This window comes from Dendroctonus ponderosae, unplaced genomic scaffold (genome assembly GCF_020466585.1).
Source record: "Dendroctonus ponderosae isolate FM_Combo_2020 unplaced genomic scaffold, Dpon_F_20191213v2 Dpon_F_20191213_1, whole genome shotgun sequence".
Taxonomy (NCBI): domain Eukaryota; kingdom Metazoa; phylum Arthropoda; class Insecta; order Coleoptera; family Curculionidae; genus Dendroctonus; species Dendroctonus ponderosae.
The window spans coordinates 47,983,005-48,005,053 of record NW_026017110.1 but is presented as its reverse complement, the minus strand read 5'-3'; the positions used below and the strand labels follow the sequence as shown (position 1 = coordinate 48,005,053).

The 22,049-nt window shown below is 34.7% G+C and overlaps 1 protein-coding gene across 1 annotated transcript; it reads right to left on the bottom strand.

The window, feature by feature from the left end:
• Nucleotides 1–59: 59 nt before the first annotated feature.
• Nucleotides 60–21,429, bottom strand: LOC109536577 (tyrosine-protein phosphatase non-receptor type 9). Its single transcript, XM_019902845.2, has 9 exons — nucleotides 21,327–21,429; nucleotides 19,749–19,985; nucleotides 19,459–19,689; nucleotides 10,639–10,909; nucleotides 7,593–7,812; nucleotides 7,307–7,536; nucleotides 4,752–4,981; nucleotides 1,701–1,908; nucleotides 60–1,636 (listed from the first exon to the last, which is right to left on the bottom strand). The coding sequence occupies exons 1-9, from the start codon at nucleotides 21,357–21,359 to the stop codon at nucleotides 1,407–1,409; spliced, it is 1,890 nt and encodes a 629-aa protein (XP_019758404.2). The 5' UTR covers nucleotides 21,360–21,429; the 3' UTR covers nucleotides 60–1,406.
• Nucleotides 21,430–22,049: the final 620 nt, after the last annotated feature.

Here is a 22,049-nt window from a genome sequence, read left to right as displayed (position 1 = left end):
ATTGATATTTAATTAAATACCCTCACTTGCTAATAGGGGTCTAAAATAAAAGATATGGATACGATTAAAAAATTAAAAAGCATTTGTATATTACGAAACAAATCACAATATTTACATTAAACGATTTTATCATAAATAAATAATATAATCACATTATTTGCAAAAGTAATACAATTTTCACATGCATCGTTTTACCAAACATTAAATGTTGTAATTTGAATGTAAAGTTTGTATTCAAAATACCAATTAACTAATTAATTACATAACTAATAATCAAGGGGATATTTAAAAGTTGGACAGTCTTTTTGGTAAATATCTTGTTCATTTTAGTATTGTTCAAATCGGGTCCAGGACAGATATTTGAATTTGAATTAATTTACTTATACAGAAATTACAGACACCTATACTTTATTACGAACAAACATTGGAACACTTATTATTTAAATGGGCCTGTCTTATTCGATATTAGTCAGAATGTGAGAAGTCGGTTTGTGAACAAAACCGACTTCTCACCACGGGTACCAACCAAGTTCAGCCTATTGGGGACCAAAATCAGTAGCTTAAATTAGAAGAAGCAAATATGAAATTATTTGTCGAAAAACTGGTTATCAAGTGCATACATGTGTATTCTAAAAATAACGTTAAACTTTCAATACTCATATAAAATTACACATGTAAACTAAAAGCTACAAGGTAGAACGAATAAGGCATAATTACTCAATAACACAAATTGAAACCTTCAAAATTATTTTACAATGCGTATTAGAAGAGTAGAGTAAATCCACACTATGGAAGTAGTAACCACTTGTTTTTAACAAATGAACAAATTTTTTACATTCATCCAGTTGCAGACGCTGTAGGTGTTTAAAGACATTTCAGCACGACGTAATTATTTATCGTAAACCGACACAAATCAAGCAAATTATATTTTTGCCAGTTTATGATGCTAAAAATGGGTCATTATTTTAGTTTCAAACCAAAAAATCACAACAAAGTCGTTGCTCCAACTCGAACTTTTATCAATAATTATCGTTTTTGAATCTAATACTATAATTCAAAGGCGAAAATTAAATGAAAGTAATAGCAGCTACCAGTTGCTGTGAGTGTGTAAACACCAGCGATTTTTTTCATTGAAAAAATACAGGTGAACTAAGCTTATAATAGCGCAGAACATGAAAATACGACTAGACAAAACAGAAAAATCAAGTACCTACTTTATTCTTATTATTTAAAACAGGAGAGAGTCCAGAGAGAAATTAGAAGCATTCATTGCATCAGAGCTTTAAAGTTTGTTAAAAAATGTCGGCTGTACGCACCCCGTTCCACAATGTCCAAAACACCCACTTCCGCAACTTCATCGTTTGTATATTAATTACAGTATTAGATATATTTAATTAAAACCCTAACTAATCAGATTCTTCCTCAACTCCTTGATCAAATCCAGCCAAATCGACCGACTGCAGGTACCCCTTCATAAGAGCGTATTCTATTAGTGCTAGATGACAAAATATATATTGATCTGGCATTTGGATGGAGTAAGCTCGTTGCGATCGAATTTTTTCCACTGTTCCGCGTATGTCGGCGGTGCCGACATCTTCTAGCCTCGATATGCAAATGTCTAGAGTACAAAACGTTCCTAGAAAAAATGGTAAACATTGATCGTTGGCCTGGTTGAACAGAGACCGAAATGGTATTTTTACCTGTACGCCCAATTCCAGCACTACAATGGACAACAATGGGCGGGCCTCTAGGGTGGCCCGCCCATGTATCCTCTAAAGCGTTCACCATGCTCGCCTGTTGCCTCCTCACCCTATCCAAAAATTCGATCATTGCCTTAGCGGAAGCAGGAACTCCATAATCGGGCCACGACGTAAATTGCCAATGCGACACTTCCCTGGTTTCCTCCGTCTGAAATACGAACATTAATTAACGGAAATAGGCAAATGTTGCGATGTGAATACATTGGCAGTATAAAGTGCAAGTTTCCGAATCGCCAATCTCAGGCCGAACCCAGCTGATGAGAGCTAATAGGCTCGAAACCGGTCCTGGGGGTGCCTGAGGTTAGCGCGTTTCGAAATCTGCACTTGCCTATTTCAAACGCTCATGACGGCTCTGCTGATGCCGAGAGCCTTTCATTGTTCATTAATTAATATAGTTTATAAAATAGCAATTTCCAAAGTTTAGTGTTTTATTCTTGTGTACAAAACCCTCAATACAAAAATCTGCTTAGCATCTTTGACTCAAACTCAAATTGGATCAATTGCATGATTGAAAAAACCGTTTTTAGATGTAGAGGCAACGGAATGCGGACACTGGTACTGTATAGAGGAGTTTTCAGCTTTTTATTTGAGGTGTGGATTTCTTTTAATTTGAGTCATTGGTACTTTTATAAATAATTCTGAAAATTAAAAAAATATATATCTTTTTCAAAATATCGGGTATCGAGTATCGGTATCGGTACGATGTATTTTAGTGAAACTCGCTGTGAATTTGTTCTTATGTAAGACTCATATTTGGATGAAACAACCGAGTTCATCCGTTTTGGACAAGTGGAGTGAGGGTCGTGGTACAAAAACTACCAGAACTTTTTATTTGGTGGATGAAATAAAACTCTTTTTTTAGGTTGATGCACTAATCATTTGTTCACAATTTTCTGCTCTTTGTAAAATCTTGTAGCATTCAGTTTTTACGAAAAAAAAATTTCTGTTTCCTTGCCACTTAACAATGTTAGACATTTACTGCAAATATCATGATGAGGCATAAAATAATTGTAAATCAATCTCACAAATTCGTTTTGAATGACCTTCTCTAATGAAAAATTGACCGACATAGTCAAAGTATTAGGGTTTTGCAAAGACAACTTGCGTGAAAGCGTACGCGTTTACGCGGCGCATATTTGCAGTTAATGTCTAGCATTGTTAAGTGATTAGAAATTATTTGAAATTATATTAGAAATTTTACAAAGAGCACAAAATTGTGAACAAATGATTAGCGCATCAACTTAAAAAAATTGAGTTGATCTCATCCTCCAACTAAAAAGTTCTGATAGTTTTTGTACCACGACACTCAAGAATTCACCACTTGTACAAAGCGGATACATTCGATTGTTTCATTAAAATATGAGTCTTACATAACAACAAATTTACAGCGAGTTTCACTAAAATACATCGTACCATTCTCTCAATATTTCAAAAGATAGTTTTTTGAAGAACTTTGACCATCAATAGAAGAGGAGCCAGAAATTTGTTGTTAATAAAAGTTAGGTCAGATCGTCTTCTTTTGATTCAAAGAATATCGCATTACCCTTTTGATCATGTGCTTACGGGGAAACCCTGTATAGGGTGTTCCATTTAAAATAAGCAAGTTGATACTTCCGGTATAACCGGAAGTGTGGCCATCTTGAAAGTATTTTAGATCGCTTGCCAATGACTTCGACACACTGTTCAATTTTAAAATTTCTCCAAATTATAGTTTGCCACCCTGTATAACTTTATAAAAGTGACGTTTGCACAAGCGTATAAAAAGAAAACAATTTAGAGGGAGTGTTCAGTTGCAAAATTGAATCAGTCAAAAGTTGATTTCGCAGAAATCCAGTATTTCAACAATATGTTTGGTTTCTGGTTTCTTTCAGTTTTATTTGGGAAAAATGTGCGCAATTCAAACGTTGTCGCAGGGTTAATAAGATCTTATCTGCACCTTCATTCACTTTCAGGCCTAGGAATTTATTGAATTTCGCCCTTAGAACGTTAGGAATCTTCACTTTCACCGGGAAAATTGCTTGCGTGAGACAACTTGTAAAATGTACTCAACTAGAACATTTCTGCCCATCTTGCTACCAAACGGGAACAAAAGTGCAAATATGCGTTTTATTAGTCTATTTTTCAAAATGATATTTAGAATAAAACTTCTCTCGTCAGATATGCCAGAAATTAAAATATTAAATATGTTGTCTACACCCGCCATTTTTAATTTTGTGAAGTGTCGCAATATTTGACAGTCTGACGTTCAGTTGTCAATCTGCCGCAATATAATTTCTGTCTCCAGAAAACCGACAAAAGTTGTACAGAAAACTCCTGGGAAAAGCGAAAATTTGGTGAATCTTAATGTTAGTGATTTTATAACTGAAAATTCACGGAATCTCACTTGAACTGATGTGGGCAAACTAAAAATCATAAAAAACTGAGGGAGAGAAATATGCCGTCTCGCTAGGGAAATGGACTAAATAATGGCAACTTCTAAGGTTAGTAGTAAAAAAAACACTTTTCTTTCCTGGAACGGTGGTAATGCACTAACCAAAACACGTTTGCTTGATGGAAACGAAGAAGCTGACTAAAATCATTCGGTGATGTTTCTAGGCGCTTTTTGAAACGTTTTACGGCTTTTAGATCATAAGGAACCCAGAATTACTGCCGACGTGTCGCTTTCTTGGACGCGACGTCTTCAGAATTTTTTTATCATAGATTAAAGCCGGATCCATCATTTTGTACGATGATACGAAAGTGTTTCTATTGGTTGGAGATCTGTCAATTCGTCCGTCGTCGTACGAACTGACCGATCTTCAACTAATAGAAACACTCGTATCATCGTACAAACGGATGCATGGGACATGGGCTTTTAAGGTTTTACTTTAAGAATTTGACGTAAAAGCATTTACTACGTTTTACTCATGAGACCGATAAATTCCTATATTAGAATATTAAATTTGAAATTGAGCATATGCATGCACTTCCACAAATATTTGTTCCATTTACCTTTCTATTGGTTAAACTAATTGTTGTCACTACATAGTTCGGATCGGTCTCTACGGCGATTGTTCGCACAATGAAATATCCATACGTGTTTTCGGCTCCTTCCTCTGTTTCCCAATATTGATGGCATTTCGGTCGGCCTCTTTCCATTACTCTAGTGGTCATTACTATCACTAACGTATGTTGTTCCCATATCATTCGCCAAAAGTCTGGAGTCGTTTTTGCTAAAGGTCCTGAAAGGAACCAAGGAAAAGTTGATATCAAGACACTTTTCAATTCAAAGTAACTACCCCCACTCCCAAAAAAGAAAGTTTGACGTCAAAGTATTCTAACTTTTGCACTAATTATCCGCTTTTAACTATTTTTTTCTTATAATACGTAAGGCAACGTTGGGTATTATTTTAAAGGCAAAACTATGAGTTCTTCACATTCCAAGACAAATAATCGGACAAACATCGAGATGCGTTTTTTTTAAATAATTTTATACAACTTTTTATTATTATTATACAATTATTTTATATTAAATTATTTTATAACAAATTTATTTTTACTGGCGCTCAACGGAAAAGTATTGTCTCTAAGTAGGCCTGGGTAACACTGTGTTGAGTTGCACTTTTGAGTTGTTGCCGCTCTCTGAGTTAATGCGTTTTAATTCATTGGTTAATTTCATTGGTTAACTAAGTTATAACTCATGGGCGATGAGGGAATTTTAACATCGAACAAAAAAACCATCAACATATTGCTTTTGCGCATACGATTGCTTGACACTATTTGGTCTAAAACGGGAAAATCCGGAAATTTTCAGAGCGATGAGGGTGACGCGTTTTCCAAATATTGATTACATGCTTTTGCTGTATCTGGTCATTTTCGAGAAAACATAAAAACGGGTATTCGAAAAAGACGATAAAGAAGACCAAACTGTAAAGACGACGACTTTTCTTGTAAAATCTATCTTTTAACTTTTTTGCATAAAATACTCTCAGTTTACCAGTATCTTAAAGTAAAACGTTAGAAAAAAACGCGTTGTTCTGTTTAGAGAGTTTTGTTTATAAATATTGACCTAAAAGTGAAGAAACCTAAATTTAAATAAACCAAATTATTCACACCGACAAAAGTGACGAGTTTTTCGAATAATGGATTATAAACTCCAACTTTTTTTGGGAACAAATCCATAAAAAATTATTAGGGTTTTGTCCAAAATTCGAAGCTGCAAAAGGTTCCAGAACAAAGTTTACAAAGCTGTTCAGGAGCCGAGTGTTTGGCTCCTGTTCTTTCCTAAAACTGGAATGACCTGAAATTTTAAAGAAACCTGAAAAATCTTTAGAGCGATGAGGGAGGCGAATTTTCCAAATAATATTTGGTAACTTTTTCTCTCTGGCCGGTTTTTCAAGATAATCTTGATTATTTTCGGTAAAAAACTGAATAAAATTATTTGCTTTTGTGCCAAATTCGAAGCTGAAAAGGGTTTTTTAAAGTTCCCTGCAAAACGATGAATGAGGCGAATTTTCTACCAAAATTCGTTTTGTCATTTTTGGCTGAAAAGACCCCATTATTGTCAGAATAGAGGAAAATCATCAGAAAATAATGTTTTTTGCGATTTTGAATGATGATGAAAAACGGGAGAAATTTATGTTCGTTTTTGTCCCGAATTCGACGTTGAAAAGTTTTTGTAAAATTCCTACAAAAATATAGATTTATCTTGTAATTTTTCGCGTAAAAGACCTCCACATCGTGACTATTTTTAAGTGAAACTACAAAATAGAACGTTTTTGAGTGGAAAGTAAAGCAAAAAAAATCAGTCAAAACTAAAAAAATTGTTCTAGAAAAGGGGTTTCTAAAGTTTCCTGCAAACCGATGAATGAGGCGAAGTTTCTAGCAAAATCAATTTTGTCATGTTTGTCTGCAAAGACCCCATTATTGTCAGAAAAGAGGACAATCATCAAAAAATTATACTTTTTGCGTTTTTGATTAAAAAATTTTAGTTCTGTGATCGGTTTTTGCGAAAACCTTAACAGTTTTCGTAAAATTCCTACGAAGCCATAATCCAGATCGTCAGTATTTTTAAATAAAACTCTACAAAATGGAGCGTTTTAAAAATCAGTCACAACTAAAAAATCACATTTTTTAAACAAACTCTACAGTCTTCAGACGAATGGAAGTGAAGAGTTTTCCAAATTATTTATTATAAACTTTCACTTACTCAATTCGTTTTTTGATAGAAAATTGTTAAATTTTTGTCGCCAACGTCGAACAAAAAGTTATTAATATTTTAAGCTAAAATTTACAACAGTTATAACGCGTACAAAAATCTCCAGAAAAACTTATAGTACGATTTTTTGGAAGCATTTTGTTTTTTCAATAGCATCAACGGTTCAAAAACTATGCACCAAAACGGTTTTAACTGACAATCCGTCCGAATACTTTCCCATAATATTTTCTCTTCATGTATTTATGTCCTGGAAAAAATCTAATCCGACTGGATTGAAAAGTACCCATTCTAGATGTTGCGCTATCAAGGAATCCGTACGCTTCTTCGGGACACCGTTTTCTCCACTTACCTTGAGTATTAATAAAAGCATTTTTCTGTTTGTATCCATCCACAAAATTCGCATGAATGTAATCACTATCGCTATCACAATCGATTTCAGATAAAATAACTCTACTATGATCGTAACACAGCACATCCGTGTAACGGTTCTTCGGCAAATTGTTTCGCAACTTGGCAACATTAAAAGTTCCATCAGGCGGTCTGGACCGGATTTCGGCGTATTCCTGTATAAGCCCAGGCCTGAAACGTGAAACTTCCTTGGTAAGCGGCCACTTTTTCGAACCGCTCGAACTTACCTTCCGCGATGCCTAACGAAATCTACGAGCTGTACCATTGTGATCGCCGCCCCATCTCCATGCAAGGAGTCGTCGTCGCTGAAACCGCTCGATGCACTCGAAGGAGGATTCAGGTTGGCTTCTTCAGAAGACCACGTTTCTACAGATGCGTCTTTGCCCCCCGTAATATCAACGTCGCCCAGATCCTTTACACACTTCTGTGGCGAAGGAGTTTGGTCATCTGAAAATATCAAGAGTGAGAAACCTAGCTGTGTTTCCTGCCATTATCCTGAACTTGTCCAGGAGAAGAATTTTTTAAATCACCTAAATTAATCGGCATTTAGTCAACTACACACATTCATAAGATAAATGAATGAAAAACCATCATGTTTATTCCTGTGAGGTTCGAAAACATACAACTTCGAGCCTCAGAAGACCGATTTCGAAATTCACTGATACAGCACCGATTTCTGTAAAACAGTTCATCTTTTCCCAAGTAACTGGAAAACGGTCACTTATTCCATATTATACAGAATGGCTTTCTTTGGCTCAAAAGAAGACGATCCACCTAACTTTTATTAAGAAAAAATGTCTGGCTCCTTGGCTATTGATGGTCAAAGTAGGCCTGGGTAACTCTATTAATTTTTAGGAGTTGGTGCAGTGTTGTGCGAAATTGGTGCGCCACCCCAACGCACCGGCGCAGTAACTCAGTTCCGTCGCTGAGAAAATGTTGATTACTTTTTTTACTTGTTTTTCGATTTATTTCAGGGGCCATTTATCAATAATATTTTTAACATTTCTTCAAAATTTCAGAATTTTCCAGTTTTAGCAAAGTTACTCTTTTTTCTAAATTCTCAATTTTCTAAAGATTCACTTAAAAATATTGACGATATTAAGTTATTTTTCGCGAAAAATTATGAAATAAATTTCGAATCCTTCATCGCTTTGTAAAAAGTTTTGAAATCTCTTTCCAGCTTCGAATTGGGGCAAAAATTAAATAATTTTCTATCAATAAACGAACTGAATAAGCGAAAGTTTATAATAACTTATTTGAAAAACTCGTCACTTCCATTCCTCTGAAGCCTGTAGTTTGTTAAAAAAATGTGTTTTTTTAGTTTTGACTGATTTTTTTGCTTTGCTTTCTGCTCGAAAACGCTCTATTTTGTGGAGTTCTACTTAAAAATACTGACGATCTGGAGGTCTTTTACGCGAAAAATTACAAGATATATTTATAGCTTTGTAGGGATTTTACTTTTTTCGGAGTCGAGTTTTTCCCCGAAAATTATTAAGGTTTTCGCAAAAACCGGTCATAGAACTAAAAGTTTTTAATTGAAAACGCAAAACATCTAATTTTCTGATGATTTTCTTTTCTGACAATAATGGGGTCTTTGCAGCCAAAAATGACAAAATTGATTTTTTAGAAATTATTATTCATCGGTTTGCAGGAAACTTTAGAAAACCCTTTTCAGCTTCTAATTTGGCACAAAAACCAAATAATTTTATTCAGTTTTTAATCGAAAGTAATTAAAATTATATTGAAAAAAAACGACCAAAGAGCAACAGTTTACAAAAAATAATTAGGAAAATTCGCCGCCCTCATGCCTCTGAAGATTTTTGGTTGGTCATTTCAGTTTTAGCAAAGTTTTTTTTAAGCAATTCTCTCTACGCAAAAAATACTGACAATCTTCAGGTATTTTCCGCAAAAAATAATTAAATAAATTTTATTAGAATACTCGCCTCCTTCGTCCCATCGTAAAAGGTTTCGAAATCTCTTTCCAGCCTCGAATCTGGGACAAGAATCAAATAAGTTTCTATCAAAAAACGAATTGAATAAGCAAAAGTTTATAAATAATAAATTATTTGGAAAACTCGTCATCTCTATTCCTCTGAAGACTGTAGAGATTGTTGAAAAATGTGGTTTTTTAGTTTTGACTGAGTTTTTTTGACAAATAAGCAAAAAAACACTATTTTCCGATGATTTTCATCTTTACTGACAATAATGGGGTCTGTTCAGCCAAAAATACTAAATTAATTTTGCTAGATAATTTATAAATTATTCGGAAAACTCGTCACTGTCGCTGTCGCTGTGAATAATTTGGTTTATTTAAATTACGGTGTTTTAACTTTTAGGTCAATATTTCGAAAGACAACTCTCTCTAAGCAGAACAACGCGTTTTTTCCCAACGGTTTACTGTAAAATATTGGCAAACTGAGTCTTTTATGCAAAAAAGTTAAAAGATGGATTTACAAGAAAAGTCGTCGTCTTTAGTTTGGTCTTCTTTATCGCCTTCTTCGAATACCCGTTTTACCCTTGAATTTGGGACAAAATCGAAACAAAGTTATATTGTTTTTTTCGACAACATTTAGGTTTTCTCAAAAAACGACCAGATAAATTAATATTTGGAAAACGCGTCATCCTCATAGCTCTGAAAAGTTTCTTCAAAATCTCCGAATTTCCCGTTTGGACCATGTTTCAAGCAATCGTATGCACGAAAGCAATTTGTTGATGGCTTTTTTTTGTTAGATGCTAAAATACCGTCATCGGCCATGAATTATAACTCATTAACCAATGAGTTAAAACTCATCAACTCAGAGAGCGGCAAAAACTCAAAAGCGCAACTCAACACAGTTACCCAGACCTAGGTCAAAGTTCTTTGAACAAATGACCTTTTTTGAACAATCGGGAAAACGGTTTTTAATGGAACTCTCACAGTAAATTTGTTCTAATGTACGACTCATGTTTTGATGAACTAACGGAGTTTATCCGTTTTGGGAAAGTGGTGGATTCTTGAGTGTCTTGGTACAAAAACTACCAGAACTTTTTGTTCGGTGGCTGGAATCAACTCATTTTTTTAAGTGGATGCACATTCCTTTCCTGACATTCTTCTGCTCCTTGTAAAATCTTGTAGCTTTTATAGATTTTGCGCAAAGAAACTGTCTGTTTTCTTGTCGGAATCGGAAAATGCCCAAAAATTCTCCCTTTGATAAGAAATTTCCTTCAAAAACTCACATTTCCGGCGACATCGCGCCAATGTGGAATCTTGTGTAAAAAGTCGCAATCACTTACTATTGAGTGATGAAGGAGAATGTCCTCTTGTAGCACTCATGGAGGCAAGGCAATGCTCCAGCCAATCGTCATGATCCAGGACGAGTGAGCCGCCCAGCTGAGTGGGCAGCGACTCGCGAGGTATATGAGCCTGTAGCTGAGCGGTGGAAACTGTATAAACTCGTTCGCGCAGCTTCTCCCTTACAAACAGACGCAGAATTTTAAACGGTGCCTTGAACCACAACGGCGCAGTCACTATGAGCACTTTCTTCAGTTTGGCTGGATACCCTCCCTGCAAATACAACAAAAAACATGTAATTCATTATTGGAATCTCTACTGCTCTGGCACAGAGATACAGGAATCAAGAGTAATTTGGTTCTAGTCAACAATCGTTTTTCTGCGTGTCTCGCACAATTAAGGAAATGAATGTTCTTTTTCGCTATTTCACATGTTTTTAGGTAGGGAAATTCTCGCTTATTTTGAAAACTTACTAGTTTCAGACAAACTTAAAAATTAAAAACAAAATTAGGAGGCAATAAGAGTAAACAAGTGGGTAGTTTTAGATAGCTCAACCGGTAGTATTAAAATTTGAAATTCTACTGAAAACCAAAGACCAACCGTTATTGAGATATTTTAAAGTTTAAGTGGAAAATTAAATTCGCATCTATTATTTATTTCGGTGTCGAGTTCTTGTTGAGAAACACTGACTTTATTATACTTTTTATACCAGTTTGAGTTCAACAGTTTAAACAGTGTTCAAAATTAGTTTAGGATCGTGAAAAAACTAGAGAAATCCGCAAAAAAGAGGCCTGTTGAGTTAGCATTTTTCTAAAAGGTCACAAATTAAATAATAAATAGTTTCTGACGAAAAAAAAACTATTAATACGCTGCTAATGATGCCATACGAGTGAAAGTGGATCTGCCATTTATGAAGAGTTTCAACAACATATCAAGTCGTAAAAGTCCAAATTTTTATAAAAATGTGGCACGAGAGTCATGGGTGAGCGTGTGCCAAAATCCAGTTAAGTTTTGCGTCGCTTTAACGCTGAAGACACAGAAAGGCAGGCAGAAATCGTGGCACGGCTTGAATCTGGATGTTTCATTTAAGGAGACTTCTCCCAAAATATCACGCCTCAAAAATGAAAGTTTTCAGGAAAATCGAGCAAAAGACTTCTTATATATTTTTATATAACAACTTATAATGATGTTAGCAAAAAAGTGAACACTGTGTTGAGTTGCGCTTGTGAGTTGTTGCCGCCTCTGAGTTAATGAGGTTTAACTCATTTGTTAATAGTATAAGTCAAGGCCGATCACGGAATTTTAACATCTACTAAAAAAGCCATCAACATATTGCTTTTGCGCACACGATTGGTTGAAACTATTTGGTCTAAAACGGGAAAATCCGGAATATTTGAAAAACTTGTGAAAAAGGGTGACGAGTTTTCCAAATATTGATTAAATGCTTTTGCTTTCTCTTGTCGTTTTTTGAGAAAACCTAAATTTTGTCGAAAAAAACCAAGGTAACTTTGTTTCGATTTTGACCCAAATTCGAAAATTACGATAAAGCGACTTTTCCTGTAAAATCCATCTTTAAACTTTTTTGCATAAAATACTCTCAGTTTGCCAGTATTTTAAAGTAAAATGTTAAGAAAAAACGCGTTGTTCTGTTTAGAGGGAGTTTTGTTTAAAAATATTGACTTAAAAGTGAACAAACCGAAATTTGAATAAACCAAATTATTCAGAGCGACAAAAGTGACGAGTTTTCCGAATATGTAACTGATTAGAAACTCACTTGTTCTGTTCGAGGACATATTTTTGGGAAAAAATCCACACACAAATTATTAGGGTTTTGACCAAAATTCGAAACTGGAAAAGGTTCCAGAAAAAAGTACAAAGCTGTTCAGGAGCCGTGTGTTTGGCTACTGTTGAAAATTTATTTTATAATGGTCACAGAAAATACCTGAAGATTTTCAGTATCTTAAGTAAAATTAAAAATAATACGTTTCTTGCGTAGAAAAAATTGCTTAAAAGAAACTTTGCTTAAAAGAAACTTTGCTAAAAGTGGAATGACCTGAAATTTTAAAGAAACTTGAAAAATCTTCAACGCGATGAGGGTGGGGAATTTTTCAAATAATTTTTTGAAAACTTTTGCTCTGGCGGTTTTTTCAAGATAATCTTAATTACTTTCGGTAAAAAACTGAATAACATTATTTGGTTTTTGTGTCAAATTCGAAGCTGCAAAGGGTTTTCTAAAGTTCCCTGCAAACCGATGAATGAGGCGAATTTTCTAGCAAAATTAATTTTGTAATTTTTGGCTGAAAAGACCCCATTATTGTCAGAAAAGAGGAAAATCATGAGAAAATAATATTTTTTTGCGTTTTTCATTAATAACTTTTAGTTTTGTGATCGGGTTTTGAGAAAATCTTAATGATTTTCGGGAAAAATTGGAGAAATTTATTTTCGTTTTTGTCTCGAATTCGACGTTGAAAAAAGTTTTTGTAAAATTCCGACAAAACTTTAGATATTTATCTTGTAATTTTTTGAGTAAAAGACCTCCAGATCGTCAGTATTTTTAAGTAAAACTCTACAAAATAGAGCGGTTTTGAGCAAAGCAAAAAAAATCAGTTAAAACTAAAAAAAACCCTTTTTTTAGCAAACTCTACAGTATTAAGAGGAATGAAAGTGACCAGTTTTCCAAATTATTTATTATAAAAATTCATTTCATAATTTTTCGCGAAAAATACCTCAAGATTGTCACTATTTCTAAGTGAATCTTTTGTGAGCACTTAGAAAAAAGAGTAACTTGGCTAAAACTGGAAAATTCTGAAATTTTGAAGAAACGTTAAAAATATTATTGATAAATGGCCCTTAAAATAAATCTAAAAACAAGTGAAAAAAGTCATCAACATATTCCTAGCAACGGAACTGAGTTACTGCGCCGGTGCGTTGATTTGGCGCACCAAGCCATTTGCGTTGCACTGCGCCAACTCCTAAAAAATTATTACCTACAAAGAAGTACATATTCATAAATTATGGCATGTCTTGAATGTGAGTCTGCCATTTGTGGCTTTCAACCCAAAATTTCATGAAAAGACGATTCGATAGTAGCATTTAATTTAGAATAAAAAGTCTAATGCGCCCGATCGGCTGTTTTGTTTACGCCGACCTTCCAACCGGGTTGAAACCTGAAAATTGTCTTTGACAATATTGCCGTGCGAACACGCACTTTCTTCAAAATTGCCAATAAACAAACTGAAATCGCACTGCAATGAGTCACCTAAAGGGCTATCGCGCAAACGATTATATGTTGGTTTTGTAAATTTTCGATATAGCATGAATTTTTTCATAAATATGGCTGGATATTCAGTTGATTACAGGCAATGGACGAAATCGGTCGTATTTTATCGCATTGGTGCGGGTCATATTTATTCAACGAAGAACGACGAGAATGTGGTTGAATTCTCGATTGAGTTTATCAATTTTTTTAAATTTCCTTTTGAAGTAAATATTATTCGATTAGTGTTTTTGCTGCTGTAAATTTCGCTTTTGTAGTCTAGAAAAGAAAAAACCCTGAATCCTGAAGTGCCCGAATCGAAATAACACGTAGAAATATTTAAGTAAAAATACAGTGTGTCTCACATACAAATTGAAACCTTTGAAAATGGGCGGAAAATGTTTGAACTTCCTTCATTTCAAATCCTAATTTTTTATGAATATTTCTTAAAAAAGTCAATTTACACATGCAGAGTAAATATCAAATTAGGAAGGAAACCGTTGGACGTTTTTTGTATAAATAACGTAAACACATAACAAAGATAATTTTAGGTTTACGGCAAAATAAAGATAATTTATTGAGTCAGGCAATCACATAAATCAAGGGAAAATGGTTGACTAGAAACTTCCCACGTACCAAAGGCAATATTTACGGAAAAATTAAAGTAAATGTTGCATTAATTTTTAGTCAATGTTTAAATGATTCGAACGAGTGGCATCTGAATGTTTGCTACATGAAATCGGGAGATTGGCAAAAATTATGCAGTTTAAAAAATGGAAAAATCAGATTCATTGATTAACCGAAATAATTAAAATATTCAAAGTAATTACATCGCTTTCAACACGAAATTTGCTACTTCCAGTGTACACATTGATTCCATTCACACTCGAACACTGATCGATTTGCATTTTTCTGAATTGGAATTCCGAAAATAGTCCAATAACCCTGCGCCAGCTGATGCCATTTGCACATATTGGAGCAACTCCATACATTTTCAAAGAAGATTTTTTATTTTTATGGTAAATAATCACAAAAGACATTTTAACAAAATCTTAAATTTGTTGTTTTTAAGTTTAATTAACGAGTTTTTTAACTGCTTCTTCACACGGAAGCAACTGTAAGTAGGTGCACTAAAAACATGTTCAAAACCGCCAGTCGCATAAAGCTCAAGGTTCGGAAAAGTACAAAAATTTTAAATTGTAATTTAACATACGATTACTGCCGGGGCATTTATAATTAATTTCGCATGATTGCCGGTTTTTATATAATATTGCAAGTAGATGATGCGGAATAATAAAAGGAAATGACGTTTTCGTTATGGATGAGGTGCAAGCTTTTGCGTTGATTGAAACAAGTTTAACAAGCTGTTTTTTGGCAAAGAAATAAAAACAGTATGTGCAAGTGTACTGCAAATGCAATTGCAAACTCAAGTTTTTAATTAACGTCCTGAAAGGACTGACACTCTTTTAAAGCCTTATTTCCGATAACGAATTCAAAACCACTTTGAGACTCCGGCCGAACGGGGCCTATTTTAGCCCGCTTTAGTGAATTCGAATAGAAATGGAGAGCGCAGGCCAAGAACACACATTTTTCACAGAACACACAAACATTTCCCCATTCATTACGTAAGCCGCTGCATACCGCATTTCCCTCACAAACAACTCACCTAACCGATCAAGCCGACAAGAACTGCGATATGTTCCAGTAGATCAATTTTAAACACCTCACTAAACGCTATAATACTAACACGATTAAAAAAATAATTTATCTGAAAATACGCAACAGTTTTGCGAGTTGCGGATAAACTAAATCGATGCTCCCCGACGCTAGGCGTCTCGACGTTTAAACAGGAGCGTGCGCGCTGGGAAAAGCACCGACGACGTCCGTTCGAAAAAAATACGCCAAAATCTAGGGTGGATTCATAAATCAAAGGATAAAACGATGGGGGAGAAAAGCGCGTGAATCGGAGGCATTTCTGTATAAGCAGGGACGTTTAAAAGGAGACAAAGCATACACATCAAAAGAGATAGACTTTCGAGGTCATTCCTTGAAACTAGTGGGTTTTTCGGGTTTTTAGGCCATCGTACAATAGAATTTCTTCCTGACGTTTCGCAAGCACGAGTGGCTTGCATCTTCAGAGGTGGACAAAAATAAGACTTAAAACCCGAAAAACCCACTAGTTTTAAAGCATACATAGTTTATGTTCTTCATTGGCTCGCATACGGGTAATGATCTCAAATTTTTAATTAAAAAAAATGGTAGGTACACCTCTGCCTTCTTGTTCAATTTACGACAACAAATCCCTCTAGCCCTTTTTTCGCATGGGGCGCCGTTATGACGCAAAAAAATAAAATCCTAGACGCGCATTTTTCATTTCTGTAAAACATTATCAAAAACTTTCAAATCACTGATGAAATTTTTAATAGGCGCAAAACTACAACAAACGTTGAAAAAGACATCCCTCAGACCGGACATAAAATGCAACTCTTCGCTTCATTTATTGTCGTATTTGCACAAATATTCCTGGTGTATTTCTCATTGTCGCACGGCTGTGATTCGATTCCTCAGGCCAAAAATTTTCACCGGGAGTGATACACTAATGACTTAAGAAAACACCAAATACAAAACTCTAGGGGACTTAAATCCGGCTATCGAGCAGGCCAATGTTTCGTGCGCTCCCTACTTTTTTATCACTGATTATTGTTAAGTTCCTGCAAGTTCTGGTACTTCTTTCTCGGTACAGGAATTTTATCGAAAATTCCCTGGCATTTCTTTAAAAAGTTGTGTGAACATTTAAACTTAGCAAAATCAGCTCTTGGTAGGTAATAAAATCCAGCTTCTAGTGCTGGAGGATAAACCCATATTTCTGTCTCCGTATATCATTCGTGAACTAAATGGTTAAGCCATCGAAATGGGACATTTTTGTTTAGTTCTCCACAGAAATTTCAAAAAATCTATAGATTGCGAATGCTTCTGGAATGATGATGGGTAACAATCAGCCAAAAATGGGTAGACCTGATTGGCTTCCTTTTTCCTCAATTTCCAACTCCAACATCCTCCTGTTGATGAATTGTGTTTTCTACTGTAAGGTTGTGTATTTCACGAATTTATTTCGGCCTTATTTGCATTTCAAGCAAAATCGAGCAAGCTTTCAAGCAAAATCGAGTTTGGTGGTAAATTCCGGTTTTTTTCGTAAGTTCTTCATTTATAAAAAGCTTAAGTATCTGCTGAAATTAAGTGTTGATTCCCAGAATTAATATCGAAAATTAATTAGGTTCACTCAATTTGGCCAAAACACCGGCTTTGGTCTCTTCCCTGGTGTGTTTGCAAAACTCTACAAGAGTGTCCAAACAAATGTATTCATAATAAACATGCAGATGTTCGTTGATGCAATGATACTTAGACATTAAATCAGTGCTTGGTAAAATAAAACTGCAATAATTAGGTCATTTTCTGGTAAATTGTTCGATAAAATGCTTTCAATCAACAATCGTCCACATGGATTCGATATCAGTGTGAATCAAAAAGCTTACAAGTTTCGACCCCTTTAACCATATAAACATTAACAGACCTTGTTGGAATTGGGATTTTAAGGTTGCCGATACGCGCTATGGTTCGTTGAATCACGATCTTCATTGTTATTGAAATGCCTTCACCAGAAAGGAAGCAAAGAGGAAGTAAAGTGCGTGTCATAGATGGGTATTACTAATTAACTTTTTCAGTTTGACTGCAGCCGGGCAAGTCCGATTAACGTTGAATTGCTTTTGGTTTCATTATCTAATTACATTTACCCGTGGATTTCCACTTTTTTAATCACAATTTTGCAAGATTCTGACATTTTTGTAATTGCAATGGAGGCAAACGTGTTAATTAAACACTGGAGACCCAAAACTGCCATGTAAAGGCGTGTATAAATTCTGTAGTATCGTTTAATGTACGCAGTTTTGATATTTAGCTATGGAAAAATTGAAAGTTTCATAAATTATTGTTTTGACTTTTACATATGTTAATTGAAAAACAATAATTATCTCCTCCTAAATTTGCCTCAGTTAATAATCACAAAAGCAAAATACCAAATCGTATCTAGATTATTAACTCATTACTACGGTTTCCAATTTCATCATGAAATTTCGAAGATGTTTTCCAAAAATTCAAATGCGAACTATGAAGCTTTATAAACAAATCCACTTGCATTTCTGTATCTGAAAGCATATTGAAATGCGCGTTTCGGTATCAAATTCCTCCTAAAAGTTACCATTTAAACATGTTAGGTAATTATGATTTTCTTCAATTATTCATAGCGTGCAGTTAACTAAGCGTCCTATAAACAGAATCATCGCTATAAAAGATGTACCTCCTATGAACAAACTTCTGAATTTAAGACCGGATTTAAGGATTTTTCAAGGTAACTTCAAAAATTATTGTAGGCGTTATTAATATGAATGGTTGTTGGTAACGTGCAAAATCGAAACCTACGAATTTTAATCAGAATCTTCAAGTAACACGTTTGAAATTAGCCAACAAATCGGCGCAAAAATACACAAGTTCAATTCACAATTATCGAAAAATCACTTACTTCTTGGAAATATGGAGCAATGATTTTTTAATCCAATGGTTCAGCCACAAGATTACACCTTATTAACAGAAACCGCGTCTTAACGAAATCGAATTTTTTATAAGCGACGCACTGCAGTCAATGGTACGTCGCAAAAATCGGCTTTTGACTGACTGACTCACTAATAAAAGTAATAAATTCAAGCAATTTGGAGGACGGTTCCGTAATGAAATCTAGTTGAGCATACCAGCAGACCACGCAAGTCCGTTCTTATTGTTTATTGCTGATGTGTGGTACTTTACTTATAAAGGAGACCCATAATTAATGCATGGTTCAAGCCACGAGTATTACTCATGCCGCGATCCATCTATTAACCATTTTTATTTGCCGCGTAATGTAATTCGTTTAATTGTGGAAAGTTAATAAATGTAAAGATTTCCATCACATGAAGCACAGCAACATGTTTCCCAGCCGATTTACCAGATTATTAAATCTCACAAAAGTTTTAGGCGAAAGAAAACATTCGTCACAATCTCAAATTGATAATTGAACATAATATTTCCATTGTCCCACAATCGCTTGAATCACTTTTTCTTCTTCAGTATCAATTTTATATGCAAACGAAAGTGAAAGTATCACCTAGCGCGATTGCTTTGCAAAACAGTAATTATTTAACTACATTCTATTTAAATCACTAGACGAATTTAGCTAGTAATGGACTCACGTATAATTAGCGTTTAAATCGTTTTGGAAGGACATAATTTTCGCTACTATTCTATTCAAACAGAGACTTTCTTTGTACACTACGATCATTAGTTCCAAGCAAACAATATGCCGGCTCAAAATATACTTTTATCAGCTATTGCGCATCGAATAATCGAAAAAAAGATCGAGGAAAACGTAGACGGTAATTCCAGTTCTTCATTTTTAAAGGACTACAACAAAACGTGCTAAAAGTACCACTTGAACAATAGTTGGCACCATCCTTGCTAGTGAAATAAATGCACTTACCTTAAGCATGGTCAGTATTTTCTGAGACAATTCGTAATCAAAATTTGAATATTTTGAGTTAGACATGTCATATATAAACACAATCCCAGACTTCTGAGTCAGAGGGTTTTGTAAGGCCACATCGAGTTGATAAACGACACCCTGTAGAGTAGTCTGGTGAGTGCTGATTGCAGGAACATGTTTATGGGCAGTGAACACAGCAATAGCAGCGTTATTTATATCTCTTTTTGGCTGAAAAAAGCGCGTTTTTTATTAAGGTGGTCGAGTACTTTGTATTTCTGGACACTCACCAAAATAGTAAATTTTCCGGTCAATAATTCACTATGAAGAGGCTCCACGGTGGGGTCAAATTTATTTAGGCCTTCTCGGTGTCTGGTTGCTTCATGCTGCTCAAATAAGACGACCGCACGATTAACATCAAACTTTCGGGCATAGAGAAATCGCACCGCAGTTGACCAGGGAACCGGTGTGGTACCGAACTTTCTTCTGAATTTTGAGTTGACCCTTTCGATAAAGTCCTTTGTTGCCTGCAAAAAGAACACCAGTTATAAATCGGTGATTATCAACGACTGTCTAGACTCAATATGAATGAAATGATGATTCTCTCTAGTGGGCACTGGATTCAATATTTAGTACCTTCAGTGGTAAATTATTTTGATTACTTTCTCATATTACTCGGCTTTTTAAGATAATTTTTTTTCAATACTTTTTTGGTGATGCTTTAGCAAATCAGTCCCTGGCATGCACGGTGTTGATATGCTCACATTATAGATGATTGTGTATATTTTCCTGACTGTATTTCAACTTAATTCAAAAGAAATTCCTGGGTTCCAGTCAATTTTATTGTTTATTATTTAATGTTACAAATACGTTTCGGTGTTTTTCTCCACCATCAGTTTGTCACACAGTCAATAAAATTGACTGATACCCAGGAATTTTATTTGAATTAAATTATAGATAATAATGAGTGAAAAGTGATCGAAGGGCTCACTTTCGCAAAGAACACCACTGAGAAAAGTTGTTAGTAAACCGAGTTGTTTCTAAAAGGTGGGCAATTTCTTAAACGCGAAGGCCTGATAATCAATTTTTCAAACAACGTACTAATAAAACAGAAGTGATTAGCCCTTTTCAAACCCAGCATTCAAATACAAAATTATATATTTAATTTATTTGGCTAAACCCCTCCCAGGTATTGCGATTACTAACCAAAGATCTATCAATTAAATGTTATTTATTGCTCTCTGTTTTCCTTTTGCATTCGCTTAATCTTCCGTTTTTGATAAGCGATGTTAAAGGAAAGTGTAGCATGGTGTAAGCTGATTATTTTGTTTTGTTCATAGCATAATTAAAACACAAATAAACAAGTCACATCTATCCAGTATGTGGCACTAATTACGTTAATATATTTTTGTGTTCATCACCAGACTGCTGTGTCTATCAATATCGTCCTATTACTATTAATAGCAGGATCAAGTAGCAACTACATTTAATACTCCAAGAATTAATTGAATGATTTATTGAGAAAAAGAATTAATAACGAATTTCCTGTGATTATAATTGTACGTGGTACCTACTGATGACAAAGCTTTTCATACGGATAAATGATTAGATGAATGGTGCTCAGTGCTTCCAATATCAAAAGTGCTTGAATATTGGGGACTTTTTAACGTTTTCTATATAAACTCTAGGGCGATTTTATTAGTAAACACATAAAAAAGTGACCAGGTGATACGGCAGCAAAACATAAACAAAGCAAAAACTTCCACATTGCGTTCATTTCAATTTGTCGTATTATAGTTAAATAATACCGCAAGCACAGACGCCACCCACTTTGAATAGGCTTTGATTCCTATCTTTGCAAAACTTACATTTTCCTGTTCTTGAGTTAAAGGCGAATCCATCACGACCAAACCACTCCACCAACCAAACAAAACATGGAAAACGACAACTGACAATTGACACGTAAAAGCTCAAGCGCAGTTAAAGGCAACAATGCCAAATTTACTATGGGAGTTTTTACTAGCAATGAACTCTATACAAGTACCTGGAACGGACCCTATGCACTATAAAAGTGAGGCAAAAGCAAAATATAGGCAACCCTCTGTCCTGACGCTTGTATGTCTCTTTCTATCTCATTGACTTATACGGAGATTTGTTGCAATATTTAGCAGTTTTGGTTTCCTTTTAAACAGTTACAGTATGATAGTTAAGTTATTGCTGAAAATATAACAAAATTGAACTCTCTTGAATATTTCAGGTATAAAAAATCATAAGTGGAAGTGGAATAATGTACGAGCAAAAAAGTAAAAGCAAAATTAATACAAGTAAAATAGGTATAAAATACTTTATTTATATAGTAAACACATAAACTTATTACTTTTTTGCCTTACTGTTGCAGCATTTCCATGCAACTTCATATTAAGAAGTGAAGAGTGGTGGTGCATTCGACATTTTATAAAAATATCCAGAATTTTTCGGATGAGCTGAATCTCGTGGCACTCTTGACCTATAAATTCTTGAGATTGAGGGCTAGAGAAAGTAAAAAGCCATATTAACAATTCTCTTCTTTACATTTATTGGACTCTTTAGAA

Bases quoted from the DNA above. Each gene is read 5' to 3' on its own strand.
- LOC109536577 (XM_019902845.2), bottom strand. From the start codon at position 21,359: ATGGATTCGCCTTTAACTCAAGAACAGGAAAAT. The intron at 7,813-10,638 runs GTAAGTGATTGC...TGATATTTTCAG, and splicing joins TTCTCCTTCATCACTCAATA to ATGACCAAACTCCTTCGCCA. The intron at 4,982-7,306 runs GTAAGTGGAGAA...GGTTCCTTTCAG, and splicing joins TGCTTTTATTAATACTCAAG to GACCTTTAGCAAAAACGACT.